The sequence below is a fragment of the Lepisosteus platostomus genome, chromosome 12 (assembly GCF_059453375.1).
Source record: "Lepisosteus platostomus isolate fLepPlt1 chromosome 12, fLepPlt1.hap1, whole genome shotgun sequence".
Classification (NCBI taxonomy): domain Eukaryota; kingdom Metazoa; phylum Chordata; class Actinopteri; order Semionotiformes; family Lepisosteidae; genus Lepisosteus; species Lepisosteus platostomus.
In genome coordinates this window covers 29808164-29824378 of record NC_142622.1, presented here as the reverse complement: position 1 = coordinate 29824378, position 16215 = coordinate 29808164, and the positions used below count along the sequence as shown (strand labels likewise).

The 16215-nt window shown below is 36.3% G+C and overlaps 1 protein-coding gene across 3 annotated transcripts in view; it reads right to left on the bottom strand.

Annotated features, from left to right (window-relative positions):
• LOC148651377 (neural-cadherin) overlaps positions 1-16215 on the bottom strand; it is a 163034-nt gene that overhangs the window by 83631 nt on the left and 63188 nt on the right. For all 3 annotated transcript variants that reach the window (XM_088601573.1, XM_088601574.1, XM_088601575.1), the window contains exons 2-5: positions 6559-6753; positions 4286-4511; positions 3592-3796; positions 494-605 (exon numbers count right to left, since the gene is read on the bottom strand). In XM_088601573.1, coding sequence (XP_088457699.1) covers positions 494-605; positions 3592-3796; positions 4286-4511; positions 6559-6753 — 738 coding nt within the window. The remainder of the gene's footprint in view (positions 1-493; positions 606-3591; positions 3797-4285; positions 4512-6558; positions 6754-16215) is intronic.

Genomic DNA, 16215 nt, shown 5'->3' with positions numbered 1-16215 from the left:
GTTGCCCCTTTTACTGCTACGCTTAGGGTCTCTACTGCTCACCTAGTCATTCCACGGCATGCCCTTCTGACATCTGTGACAGTGACCAATCAATTAATGGCTATTTAAAAGCTTTTGATAACAATAAAAGATTATCACTGTATAGCTGTTCCACTGTTCTCTAAGTTCAGTTGTAGTTCCCAACAGGGAATATTAAGAAAAGGACATTCAGTTTTCATAAATGCATCTTTACCATTATGTTTGTTTTCGTCTGATGTATGTGCACAACTAGAAGTGACTTTTATCAGCCTCTTCTACTGTCCTGCATCAAAACATTTCCTGATCTCTTAAAAAAAAATAACAGTAAACTCTTAATTTTTTAAAAATAATTATAATTGTATGAAAATGCTACACAATGCTACATAAAGACAGGAAATGTGAAACAAATATACAGCACTTTGGAAGCTGATGTGAACTCATAGACGACTGTTTCCAGGGCTTCACAGATCCTCACCTTGCAGTAAGGACGTGCCAGGTGGGATGGTCTCAGGAATATTGTCTCGGCTGTAGATGGAGTGGAGGAATTCTGGGGTGCAGTCATTTTCGTCGCTGATATGAACCACCACCTGCAGCGGGACGGAAGTAATTGCATTATCCGGGGGACTGCCAGATTACAGCAAAGCTGTTTCATTCGTCACACCTTATCCCACATCAGGAGCACAGGCGATCTTTTATGCCACTGATTTCTGGAGCATGCTGACAATGTTAATGCAGATGAATGCATTAGAGGTTCGGATGTAGCAGGGAAAATGTAAGCACTCATGTTCATTCTGGCAGAACCTAACACAGCACATTCTCTTTCAAATAAAATGCAACATCCATCACAACCATTTTGGGATAATTGCTAGTGTTAAGTCCAAAAAGAGTGTTTTGGGAGAGAGGAGTATTTGTTTGAGTTCTTATTTCATTCATCCTTCTTTCTTTTCTGTATCAAATAGAATAAAATAATGCTCTCCCTGAAACATGAAGAAAGACAAAGATCTGACAGAATAGGAAAAAGCTGTAAGAAAGAATGTGTCCAGGTCAAGAAATAAAGTCTTTGTTAGCATTGCATTTGTAGACAAGGGTTCAAGAGAGAGGACCACAGATGAAGGTAAAGTTGTGTTTGTCAGTGAGAGTTATGGCAGTTGATGTTTCTAAAGAATGGAAGTAAAATGTCATAAAAGAGGTTTGTCAAGTCAGGCTGCCACCCAGCAGTATATCACATGAAAGAGATCATTCTTCACTCCAATGCAGCTCACATGCCTGTGTTGAGCAAACCTTACTACTCATTGAGTTTGGTATTTACATTTAAAATAATCACATCGCTGACGTATTCCCAGCACTGCAAAAAATCTTCTCTTCATTTCCTGATTTATTGAAAAAAATAGTGAATTAAAGTGATTACACAGCAAGGAATTTACCTAATCTTTTTTGCCACAATGTGCAGCTTTTTCCTCTTTTCTCAGAAAGTAATATGTAAAGATGTAAGCCTAGAAAGGGAAAATCTTTTGTGTTCATTTCACTTAAATATGAATTTGGAAAGTTACCAGGACACAATTCAACATTGAAAAAAGAAAAGGTAAAATTTGGCATCAAATCGACATGCTTTTGAAGTAGTGCTATTATTTTATAATTCATAAAGAGACAGTTCTAGTCAAAGGACACCATACTGTAGAAGATAAAATAGCTATAAAATAATTTAAAAAATACCTATGAATTAATTGGATAAGAGTGTTTCCTGTCACATTACATATTGTAGTTCAAGTAGATAGCTGCATCAGCAAGAGCAGGCTGTAAAGGAACAAGTAAAGGTTTATTCTATTCTCTTTACAGCATGGGATAAACCTTTACTTGTTACATTACACATTGTGCTATAGAGAATACTATACATGCATGACAATGCTAAGATTACTATACAAGCATGTCATCAAGTTCATTCCTCTTTAGTACTCCACTGCCACTACCTCTGCAGTGAAGGAATGCAACTTTGCTGAAGCTAAATGAAGGCTTGTGTGATGTGGCACTGGAATATGTAGGACTGTACTACTGATCCAAATGAAAAGGCCTGTTACCTATTTGGAGCTGTAGTCAAATTAGAAGTTGATTCAAAAAAAGTTACTTCACTTTTTGAATGTTATGCTGTAGTGACTCAGAATTCATTTTTTGGATTATTGTCTGATTGTATTCTTAACAAAATCAAATAATGTCTTCTATAAAATATATTTAAGAACTATTAACCATAATAAAATGATTAAATAACTTGTAGATAACAAATGTTTCATCACCTAACATCAGAGAAGAAGATGTCATCATTCACAGTTCAATTACTTGCAAAAGTATTCAGTCGCTTTCACAGTTTTACATTTTGCTGCTTTAATGCTCGCAGTCATGACACTTTAAAGGAGCAATATCTGTTATACGCATACCCGATTTCACACATCTTAAGGAAAAAACAAAAAGGCATAAGTAAATACAGTAGATTAATTAATATAAAAGAAAAATGGAAATGTTTCTGATTGCATAAGTATTCAAACCCTTTTCTGTGGAACATCTAACACCCAATTACCTTAATGAGTCACTCAATTATGTGGACTACTTGCATTAATAGCGGTTGACATTATTTCAGAAGAAATACATCTACTTCTGCAAGGTCCCTCAGTCAGGCAGTGAAAAGGGTTAGCCAAAGATTAAACCATGAAGACCAAAGGGCTTTCAAAACCAAACATTTTATAAAAGCACAGATCAGGAGCAGGGTATAAAACATTTCAAAAGTCTTTAATACCTCTTTGAGTATAGTGAAGTTTATGATTAAGAAGTGAAAGGATCCCAGACACCCCTTAGATCAGGTTATCCTTCCAAACTCAGCTGCTGGACAACAAGGAAACTTGTTAAAGAAACCACTGTTGGACCAACGGTGACTTTCAAAGAGTTACAGAGTTCAGTGGATGAGATGGGAGGAAATATCCGTGAGTCAACAATATCCCAATTACTCCACAAAGGGGTTTGTATGGTACAGATTAGCAGGACAATAATCGAAAACACAAGCCCAAAAATACACAGTAGTCACTTAAGTAAGAAAGTGAAAGTCTGAATGGTCCTCTCTGAATCTAATTGTGAAGTGCAAAATTGCTGTTGATATGCGATCCCCAAGCACATTGACTGAGCTTGAGCAATTCTGCCATAAAGAATGGGCATAAATTGCACTACACTGGTACACAAAGTTGGTAGAGACCTTCCAAAAAAGACTTGCAGCAGTAATTGCTGCCAAAGGTATATATTGAGTTCATGGATCTAAATACTTATGCAATCAACATGCTTCATTCTTTACTGTAACTTATTGTACACTTAGAGGCCTTCAGTTTTAACATTCATGTTTTGCATAAAATATTAAGTATAAAAATTGGATACCTTTGTAATTTCACAAAATGTGACATCATAGGAAGAATCTGAACACTTTTGCAAGGCACAGTACGTTTAAGTACATCTCAGCTACTGTACAATGGACAAGTTCAAATAGACAAAGTACAGTAATGTCATGCTGTAAGTATGAGTCAGTCAAGGTGGTTATACCTCTGTCACGGTGCTCAGCCCAGTGCCCTGCTCCATTGCTCCCACCTGCAGGTGATGAAGGTGGTGCTCACTCTCATAGTCCACACTGCGTGTTAGACTCAGCACCCCACTCTCCTGGTTAATGCTGAACAGGCTGCTGGGATTGAACAGCAAAGTGTAGGACAGGGGCTTGCGCTGGAAGGAAACGGCCTTCATGACAGCAACCCTGCAGACAACAAGTCACAGATTTTTAATCACTCATAATCTGTGCTCCCAAGGATGACTCTGCTCCAAATAAAACTTATACTATGTACTGTGGTACAGTACCTTTACTTCAAAGGCACATATAAATCATTTCTAGTTTTTAAATGAAAGAAAAATATCAAGGGATACAAAAGTGGGGACGAAATGTGGCTCATCTTGTTAGTTTCATAGTTTAGAAGCTACTGTAAGTGAATCTGTTTAATCTGGCGATATCTTAAAAGGTCCCAGATTGAGCCTCAACCACCTGTATGGGAAGGCTGTCCCAGATACCCACAACCCTGTTATATTTTTTCATATGTATTTCATATTCTCTGGCCAAATTGATACATCTGAGTCTTCCTTTGGAGGGCACGTTTTGCATGTAAGAGATTACCAATGAGCCCTGACTGGTGGCCAGATTCAGGCATTTTCCTTCCCAGTGAGCAGCTGCCCCCAGCAAGCCTGTACTTACGCTTGTCCTGCTGCAGTATTCTCAGGAGCGAACACTGTGTATGACATGTTGGTGAACTGCGGGGGCCGAAGGCCAGCTAGGATAGATATGGATGCATAGGGGCCCTTCCTTCCGAGCCTGTCGACAGCCTGCACTGTTAGCACATACATGCTCTGTGGCGTGAGTGGCCAACCAGTGGTCCTGATCTCTCCGGTGTCCCAGTCCACCTCAAAATACTCTTTGCTACCTGAAGGGATTTGGGAAGAAGATTAAAATCGGCACTCATCTTAGACTCATCTGAGAACAAAAACTGCATAGAAACTCTTTAAAATAGTCAGGAGTGAGCTTTGTCTTCCTTTGTACTTTGAAGCTTCCTTAAGCTTCCTGCAGACAGAGCAGCAGAGGAACTAAAGGCATCGATAACATTTACAGAACTGATTTATATTTTCTGCCCTAAGTATTTGATTTCAACTTACAGTATATCTTTGACCCATACATGATCTTCAGTAAAGGCATAAAAAGAGTCAATAACAGAACCAAAATCTTTAAAACTTTCAAAATAAAACTGGGACGTTCTATACTTTAATAATGTAATACTAATAGAGTATTAAAATACAAATTAAAAGACTATATTACTAGAGATGAACAAAATAATTAAACCTTTGGTTTTGATTTGAGTGTTTTCTCCACCTCATATTCTTTTAGAGACATTTTATAAACAGCAGGTTGTATTAGGGCACGATGGTCATGTGGTGTGTGAATTTATTTGGTAGAGGTTTAACATTTTTTTTTCACTGAAAAAAGGAAAAACTAGGACAGGTCATTTTAACCCTTATCCTTAAGGCTGTAAGCACTAGGAAGCTTACAGCTGCTTATCACTGTAGAGACATCAGAAAGCATCGAATTTGCCAACTCTGCAATACATAGTGGCACTTGGCTTTGAAGCTTGTCTAATTCTATCATTATACAGGAGCTGATGTACTACACTACTCTCCTTGTTCTTCCACATATTTTAAAAAAATGTATACAAGCTTAAACGTTTCCAGTCTTTAGCTATATAAGTTCCCCCTTTGAGACCTGAATTTATTGCATTCTAAAGCACATCCCTTAGTTATGATCTGTCTTGTCTCATTAATAAAAAGGTTATAAGTAAGTCTTACATTAAAAATGCTTTTTCTAATTCATATGGCACCAAAAAAAGATCTACTAAATTAACTAAATTATCTTTAAATTTGGTGAAAGCCTATGTAAATAACTGATTAAACATAGTAAGGCAAAGCTTGAAAAATCCATTCTCAAAGTCTAGAATGCAGAAAGATTTCTGGGTCTCATTCAACCTTAATTGAATCAATTAATACACGTTGCCTGTTACAAAGGTGCTTATAACATAGACATAAAAACCTGCTAGTTTCTGGACCCTGAAAACATGAGTTTATGCTGATAATGTATTTTATGTGATTCTGATAAATGTGTTGGGTTTTGCACAATGGAATTCTCTGAAGCATTTTGCAAATAGATTTCCTCCATAAATAACAAAAATGATTATAGAAATACTGTACTTGTAATATAATTTTTCCCTTAGTTCAGTAATCTCAGCAATAAACTGCATTAAGTGTGAGAATATCAGCTTATAAACACAACTGACCCGTGAAGAAAAAACAATGCACACTACAAGTCCTTATGAATTCTGAAAAGTTTTTAGATCTTTCTGACTGCAAAATATTGTACTGAAATTTTCCATTTAGAAGTCACAGTTAATAATATCCCCTTGCCTGTGGCATTTCTTTTAAGTCCTTGGGTTTAACTTGGATAATTCATTTGGAACCTCTGTAAAACATGTGGCTCATACTTTTCGAAATACAATGAAATACAATACAGATCCTGTACTGTTTAATGGACTATTATAGAATAACACACACAATCCTATATATTTAAAGGCATAGGCATTAACACTGTAAAATATTGTAAAATGAGATCATGTGATTTGATTGCAGTAAAAACAGTTAGAATACTGAGTCAGAAAAGAATAGTGAGTCAGAAGCATTTAGTTTAGATTTGAAACTACAGAAATGTTATTTCTCCTCACCATTATCATCAGGTCACCACGGTTGGGCTCCCAGACATGACAATTTTTCCTCTCTTTTCTAATGCTCTAACATTAGAACAACAACAACCTCACATTTGGTTGTTAATTCGAGTGACAGCCTCCCCAGTGTTTGCTGGAAAGTGTTCAAAGAGTGTTTTGTATCTGCTGTCTGTACCTGTCAGAAACCATGATTAACATCACATCTTACCTTCGATCAAAGTGAACTGTGCTGCCTCTGAGGAACCCACACTCCCTCTGTGATGCACTGAGAGTTGATAGACCACAGTGCCCTTGGCTGCATCAGGGGCCACTGCAGCCAGGTAGGGAAAAGGAAACATTGTCCATTCCAGGTCTGCCAGACTGGGGACAGTTAGAGTCAAGCGGCAGAGGTACCAGTCGTCCCCTATTCACAGAATAATTCAGCTGTTAGAGACCAGCAAAGTACAACAATTACGATTTACAGAGGCTTATATTGTGAAACAACATGAGCACAAGGATTTAAGCCAAGCCTTCTTCACACAATTTCTTGGAAGACGAAACCCTAGCTGCTTCTGGTTGTGGAAGTTTGGAACAAGCTACCCAGCCATGTTTTTGATGCTGATGCCTAGGATTATGTCAAGAAATGGCTGAATGAAATACTAGGATCAATTAGCTATTAGCATCACAACAAGCTAGATTGGTCAAACTTACTCCTCTCAACTTCTAATGTTTTCTGTTTTTTTTTTACATATTCCTGTTACTCATCTTATGACCATTATGAATATTGTTACGACCCCAAGTGTCTAGGGGTAAAGGGGTGTAACATTTAGGATAATTCTTTTGGAAGCAGGTGGGTTTTGGTGAGGGACTAGAAAGCGTGATAAGGGTAAAGAACTAGAGTGGTGCCAAAGAAAAGAAAATAACAAACAAAATAGAGCTGGCTAGGACAGTGAGGGAAAGCTAATCTGACTACAAAAGAAAACCCGAAACACACGGTCTTCGGCGTCTTCAACACCCTAGCTAACCTGCACTGACTACCCAAAACCATACAAGACAAATGGCACTCACCCATACTTCACTAGTGAACTAATAGAAAATCAACTAAGTGTGTAAAGTGTACCCAACAACCTAAACTAACCTTATATATAAAAGTTCACACAAAAACACAAGTGAACCAGGAATACAAATAAGGGAAAACAAGGGTAATCAACAGGAGCAGGGTACAAAAGAACACAAAAGTTGAACATGTAACACTGGGGCAAGGTAATGGCAAAACAAGGATGAACACACAATCAAACAAAAGTACAAAGAAACTAACAAAAAACCAACAAAACAACAAAGCCGAAGCTATACGAAAATACACACACACACAAAGCAAAACAAACCAAACCAAACCAACAAACGAAGCTGAAGCAATAACCAGAAGCAAAGCGATAACCAAAACTAAACAGGACCAAAGTCAAACAAAAGGCCTCTCTTTGCTGAAAACCTCCATGTTATATGCTGAATAAGATGTGTTCTCATTGGCTGAGAGCTAATTGATGATGATGTCATACTGAAAGTGTGGTGTAATGGACATAACAGAAAAAACACACACAGAACACACACTGGGACGTAACAAATATCAAAAACAAACTTAAGAAAATAAATGGAAATGCGATAAACCCTTGACAAGAATGATGCATCAGCCTTAAGCCAAAAAAAGTTTGAACTATATCTCAGGAGACAAAGGCCCTCATGGAAGACAGCCAGGTTATATTAAAGCATTTACATATGTGAGATGGAAGAACTGAGACAGGGCTCTGTTCAGATACCTTGGAAAGACCTTCACTCCACAGTTGATATTGGAATGATGATGAAAACCAACATGATGACACGACCAATGTTTCCCATTATTTGCCTTTACTCCTCCTTAACAGGAGTCAAAAAATGTGAGCAAAGTTAGGGACTGAACAGGCAGGTGCAGACACTTTTTTGTGAATCCACCGAGTCCTGTTTTGGATAATAATGTCTAGGAAGAGACGCTGTGTAAGATTCTTCATATTATCTGCAAGCACAGAAATCAGAGAGCCCTACCTATTCTTTGTCCCAGAGTTTATTTTATTGTAATAATTATGTATTTATATGTATTTATTATTAATTTAGGTATTTATTAGTTGAATAGCTACTTTGTCTAGCATTCTTCTCAAAACAAGTTTGCATAGTTTATTTCACTGCTATGCACACACTTTCCATTTCCAGAAGCTCTAATCCAGTCATTATTCCATTTTCCTCTCAGAAACAAATCACAACTCAGTACAAATATTAAATGAAAGAGACAGTTCTCATAATTTCACCTTCCACTGGATGTTATTTTTTAAAGTTTTTAAGTAATAATTAAATTTCTTTATCTCCATTATGTTCTCAACAAACAGTAGTAAGGAAGCAAGCAAAGCAACTTTACTTTTTCCCAACACTTGATCTGAAAATAATTTTAAAAAGGAGGGGGAAGTCAGAGTCTTTCATTTGCCAATCCTGAAAAAAATGCCACTGCCAGTTTCTTCTATAACTAGCTAAATCTTTACACTGAAGCACAGAAGAGGCAAGAAAAAAGAGAGATACAGTGAAAGAGAGGAAGTTCTTGACAGCTACTACAAGCAAGGTTTCATGCTGATTTAGAGATCAGCCAGAATTGCTAACCTTTGAGCTCTGGCTGCTTTCAATGTGCAGGTTGCAGAAATGGGTCACAACAGCTAATCCCAGCTATCTAATCCATTTTCTTAATCCAAAATCCACCACCTCCTGACTAGTCCCATTTTCTCAATAACTTCTAGCCTATGAGCTATTATCAGATACAATGCAATACTTTATTGATATTGATATTTACATGTCTGCCTTATAGTCTAAAGATGATAAATTATAAACATGCTGACTTCAGCATCAGATTGAAGTACAAACACTACACTACTTAGGTTCCATGAAAAAAACTGAACAGGCCGAAACTCCCTGATCAGTACAGACAACAGCAAGAAGGCCGATGGCCTAAGTGGATCAAATACAGCACTGGGACAGTTCTTGACACGCAAATCTTTGGAGATGGATTTATTACTCGTCATGCTGTTTCCAGTCCAGAGCTGGTTTAGAAGAATGTGGTCTAACTGTGCACAGCAAGTGGGAATCAGTGCCATTCACATTTGTTAAATTTACACTTTTTCCTTTTTTTGTCCTTAATTAATGATATTTTTAAAGAAATATCACACAGAGGAGGCTGCATAGGACAGCGTCAGTCAATAGACTGGTCATAGAGAAAACCTGCATTGTGTGTTTTGGTCTGTTCTCTGGTTTCACTGGATTGTTTTCAAAATGATGAAAGCAGTACAGTATCTCTCTCAATTACCCACACCAGTATTCCTCAGTAAATAATTGAGAACCCAAGCACAGAACTTGTTAATAGTTGTGTTAAATGAGACCTTTGAAAGTACTCCAATCCTTTAATATTGAGTTTTTCCAGTTCAGTCTACATCATATACAATGCATACATCATTAATGCATTTATTCCATTAAATGAAACAAGCAAAAATATTCTGAATTACTTTCTTCAGGCAGAAAATAAACTTGAAAAATAAATGTAGAATACTTATGTACAGTATATACTGTAATAAGATGTTAAAATTTGAAATCAAGGACATTTCCATTCTCTTCACAATTCTCCTTCAAATGCAACTTCAAGATCTCTCAGTCACTGTAATATGAAAACATACAGTGCCCTCCAGATGTATTCATACCAATGATGAAAAAGGAACAAAAACATAAATAAAACATTTAGTTTGGAGAATGTGCTCTTTTAAATTCTGTTTTTTTTTGTTCCTTTTTATGAATATATCTGTAGGGCAATGGAATGTCACTGTCCAGGGCAGTGGACAGTATGTAAAACTGTTAAGAGAAATGTAAGATAAGAATAAAATGTAGGGAAAAAGAAGTGCAACTTCTTACCTAAACGTCTTGCTGTTGAAATGATACAGGTAAGTTTTGGTTTTTGGTTTAAAAATTGATTATCAGAATTACAAGTAATTGTAAGGAAAAACACTGACTTGCCACAAAAGAAATTATCAGAGACAACTGACTGAGATACATGGAATGAATCTCTCCCATTTCTCATTTTATCATTTGCACATAATGACACTTACAAATGAATTATTGTTAATGATCAGTACTTTTTAGGCAAAGACAATAAAGGATGAAACAATAAAAATAAATTATTTCCTTCAATTATCCTGCTGAAACTTCTATATTTTAAGAGCTAAGAATAATTTCATTTGAAGTGAATAACATTAATATTAATTTTAATTTGTGTGCGTTCATTGTGCTTTTAACTGTACTTGCTGCACCAGCAATTTGTATACCACAACATTTTTATAACTATATATATTATATAGTAATATACTATATGTTATATTAGATAATATACATATAATGAATTATATACATAATATAATAGATACAGGACTGGCAATTTTGCTCATAAAGCAAAAATGTGCATTGTGTAATCAAATGAGGGGCAGGGTAATAGAAGGAGTTTACTGTAAGATTAGTCCTGTCTGTGGAAAAGTTTAAAGTCCATGTCATTCTATGTTTGTAACATTTATTGGCCTTGGCTACAGCTTGGAAAAAAAATACAACAGAAGCTAAGGGACTACTGGGGTCCAAGTGACAGTTTACACTTGGCTGATTGAGCAGTTTTCTGCTGTCTCTGAAGGCTTGTGTATTAAAGGCTGTGGTAAACACAGATCCTGGTTGTTAATTTGTCACCTGAACTGATGCTGTGGGAGCAAAGACAAAATAATGGTGAAGATGAGATGGTAGCCTACATGTAGAAGTACAAAACATTACAAGTGAATCAGTTGACTAAACATTGCCTTGGATGGCACTGAAATGGAATGGCCCACTGGCTGTGCAGTAAGGACTTACATAATGAGATTATATAGGACTTTATTGGGAGTTAAGTATGTTTTCTCTCCTCTCTTTTTATTCTAAAACTGCAAAAAGTCTGTAGAAAAACCACCTATGTACATAAACACCAAAATTTTAGTTCAAAAACATTTGTATCCATTCTTTTCTTTTATGATAGAGGACAAACACAAAATCCTCCTGTAGCAACCAGCTAACCCGAAATCCTCACAATTGACATGTACTGTACTGTAGGTCAATGTGTGCAAAACTGTATAGGAACCCACAAAAAAATGTTTAACAGAACATGTTTAGGTAGTGACAAAAAATTAATGTTCTCTGCAAGCCTCTATCACATTCAAATATGCTTAAATTGTCTGGATGTACCTTTCATAACATTTCAATTTATTGTTGGTGAATCAGATGTACACCTCAATAATCAACCAAAGGGTAAGCAACAGGTCATACAGAAAAATGCATTCAAAGTTAGTGTGGGTTTGAGGAGGCAAGTATTTTAAAATGAAAATTAGACAAGATTTATGTACAGCTAGTTAAGTAAACCAATCTAGAATACCAGATCAATTGTGATTTTGGTAGTTAGATTGATGTGAAATTAATTCCAATTAGTTAAACTTTACAGAATGAATTTTTACTGTTTCCAAATTAAAAAAAAAAATTCTCAAGGTCTCTAACCATGATGTGCTGAAGCCTCATAAGAGGAACATGCAGCAACAATTCTGAGCCCATATAGCAACGTAAACTTAGGATTCTACAACTCAAGCATAACCGTGGCACAAAAAGAGCTGGCTTGTCTAGCTGGACTGGAGGTGCACGTGTAGAATCATACCCCTCACACACTTTTTACTATTGATCCACTCTCTATCAGAATAGACAACTTGGCTCACCCTTTATTATTAACTCATATGAGTTGCTTCACATTAGCATGAGGCCTTGCTCATGTAAATTTAACACAACCTGATTTTTTTTCTCATTGGCTTTTGCAGAATGGATAAATCAATGCACTGTATAACAAAATGAGAAGAATCTCAGATGATGTATCATTGTTTATATTTGGCTTGGTCCTGTTAAGGCTGTTAATAGTGGATTTGAACATATATTTGATTTTTGGAATTATTTTTTTCTATTTCCAGGATAAATCTTTTATCAAAGCTATTTGGATTTAATGCTGACTATATTTTGTACCTTTCTGTGTACCTTGGCACAAATAATGACATGCAGATAGAAAAGGGGAAAGAAAAGTTGTATAGAACTTTGATTTCCATTGTTTTTAAGTAATGTAATAAATCAAAATATTAAGCCATTTGTGTTCTTTTCTTTCATCATCACGTCATTTTCAACAACTGCTTATCCAGTTCAGGGTCACTGTTGCCCAAAGCCTGTCCTGAGAAGACTTGAGCACAAGGCAGGATACACTCCAGTCCAGGACGCCAGTCCATCACAGGGCACACACACAAACACAAACACGCACACACTCACACCAGGGCCAATTTTATACAGAAGCCAATTGTTCTAACAGTATTGTTTGTGGGACTTTCAAATAATATGGTTAGATAAATGGGATTGTCTGTGGGGAGGACTCCCATGCAAACACAGGGAGAACATACAAACTCCACACAGACAGCACCTCAGGAATTGAACTCAGGGCCCCAATGCTGCCCAGCAGCAATGCTAACCACTGCACCACTATGCCACCCACACTTTTCTTTTCTTCTTGGTAGAAGGTAAAATACAAAAGATTCAGATATGGTTGAGCAAAAGTGCATTTGCTATACACAACTACTTCGCAGCTCTAGACAGATTAAACTAGAAAACTCACAGTATAAATTATATTTATATAATCTACAAGCATCTGGCAGTCAAAGTAAAAAAATATCCCCTTACCCTTATTTTACCATAAAGTATTAATTTAAATACTAAATGTAGAAAATTGATATCAGGCTATAAATACTGAGAAATACATCGAACAGTCTGCTAGGTGGCTCTATTTATTTTTTAGCCTTGTGGAGGTTACCTGGATATTACATTGTTTTTCCAGCAGGAGAATCCAACATGTTAGAGATCTACAGTACTGTATATGCAGTGCTTGCTGAAAATTTACAAGAGTGAATAAATGACTGAGTACAATCCACCTCAGTGTCATTCTTTGCATTTATGCGAAGATAATACATCAACCATGAATTTACCTATTGTGACGGTTTTCAGACTGTAACCTTTGCGGTTGGCAAAGGATCTATTCCATCCATTTTCCAACTGCTTTATCCAATAAGATGGAAGAAAAAGAGCTGCACGATAAAAATTCTGATTCCATACAATACTTTATCTTGTAACTAGAATTAGGGAAGCTGTAGCAATCCCAAACAGACTGTTAAGGGAAACATACTGTAATTGAAATGTTGTTATTATTATTGTTGTTTTTTGTACTTTTGTATACCTGAACGATAAAAAGCATACAATTCACTACTGCTACCTCACTGTATTATCTCAATCTTCTATATTCTCAATCTATGAGTACCCTTTGAACTGAAATGAAGACGATTTCACAGTGAACACTGAAACATAACAAGGTGCAATGCTGCAAATTTGTAAATACAGTACATAAGATACCTCACAGTTTTCACATCAGAGCCAATCTACAGGCACAGAGAAATTTGGGTTTAAAATACTGTAGCTGTGTCAACCAGTGAGTTGACAGTGATTAGATACTGGCTTGGCAGGTGAGCCTTGCATAAAACTACATCTGGAAGATATACATTGCACATAAGGAAAGGTTTTAATTTCTCCCTGGTAGGTAAACACTGAGAGTGGAGGTCAAAGAGATGATTTGAGTAGTGAGACAGACACTTGACACTGATACCTCTGAGGAAGGCCCCACAACTATCTGGTGACAAGTGGCTCTACAGAGTAGAGAGAGAGTGAATCAGTGAGTCACTAGCTGCAGTTGTCACAAGTGTTTTGACTGCATTCTACACTTTGAGCCTTTCTGACAACTCTCTGCATCTAAATGATGCATACTTGACACATTTGTCATTATACATAACAAACAATTATCACATGAACCAAAACAGGGTTAATTTTTTGTCAAATAAGTTCATGTATCCAAATTGTGTCTCTACTGAAAGTGTCATTGTTCACTTTGTCATGATTACGGTTCACATCCTGCATTTATTTTAGATTTCAGCCATTACAACAGCACAATTTAAATAATTATTCTCCCTAGTGTAAGCATTATAATTGTCATTATTAACTTTTCAGATGGCAGGCTTGTGACTCTTAAAGCTGTTACACTTGTTCAATTAACCTTTAACATGTTTAATTAACCTTTAACAAAACAAGATGAACTAAGGTGTTGTTCAAATGTAAATTATATTAACTGTCATTATTTCATTAATAAAAAACTACAACTGATAGCATAGTCACTGAAAAGCAATGCACTTTTCCAAGGATCCAAGCCAAACAATTTCATGTGCAGGCTCAGGAGACAAATATCACATGGTGATATTTGGTGATAACACAAAGTTTTGTTTGAATCAAAATCCATTCATATAACATCAAAACCAAAACCAAATCAAAGTTTTGATCACCTGAAAGGTAGATTATCAATATAAAAATGTTAAGAAGAGCTTTTAAGGTGATCCACACTATGTGTGCAGCCTTAATAAGTATTACATAAAATACAAAACAGGTCTCTACCTGTTCTGAAGTTGTGCGTATGCTGCATTTCAGCAGCACATAGTCCCTTCAAAAAGGCCCCACTGTCTGGATGGTGTTAACTAGGAGTTGGGCAGCCATTTTAAATAGGCTGGTAAGTGGCGTTCACTGGGAGGTATAGTGGAGCAGTTATAAGAGTGGTCAAACCTGACAGACAGAACAGAGCACAGCAGGCGATGGCTATAGAAAAATGCCCACACTAAAGGATACAGAAACCATGACATTCCATCTGCTAGCTGAGAGCAGCTGCCAAGGCACATGCATTCTAATTAATGATCTTATACAGACTGTCCCACTTTTGGTGTTGTTCTAGCAGTAGTGGACCAGAGTCCTGCAGGCGTGTAGTTAATTAAGCGCTATTTTTCACTGTTTATTACACAACAGGTCTGTTTAGTACATCTGTACTTCCAACCAAAACAAAACTACCATCAACACCCAGTACTGGCCTACAAAACCTCTACAGATCTCAGGTTACTCAGGTAATTTTATCCACCTTTACTCATAATAAATGCTTCATTTTATGTTTTTATAATTTTTCCAAGACAATAAAATGAAAATATATAGTGCACTCATTTACTTCAGAATTATAATCGTCCCGCTTCCATGAAAGTGGGTAATATTGAATGGATGTACTGTACTGTATGTGTGCACAACTACCAGCATTTGCTACCAAAATACAGCTGTTCACTGTAACAACAGATAGTGAAGACATCTTCACTGTGCACACCAAAATTAAAAAAACACTATCCAATTCTCAGTTATTTTTTAGCTGATTATTTAGTCAAAACTTTCACATTCCTATATCTGTGTGTTACTTGATTCCAAGTTTGTGAAATTACTTATCACTTATTTTAAACTTTGGGCACTAAAATTCCAATAATGTATGGTATATTTCAGATTAATATTTTGTTCTGAAAGACACTTCCCTCAATGCAAACAGGTATAAAAAACCTTGTCCTTTTGGTTGAATACAGACTATGCATGAGGGCCAAAAGCAGTTAACAAAAAAACAAAGTTGGCTCAACTGCAGCTTACCAACTGTAACAAATGTCCAACCAAATTTAATTCAAAATTAAAAAATAATAATTCCCCATAATTTCTGCTTTACTTTATGTTCCTGCTCTTAGGCCTGGTGTCATTTGTATTAATAGACTAGGTCTAAGGAAACATAACAGAAGTGTTTTTGTATGGTGCTGCATGTGGTGCTGAATATACATTTCTAATAACATAT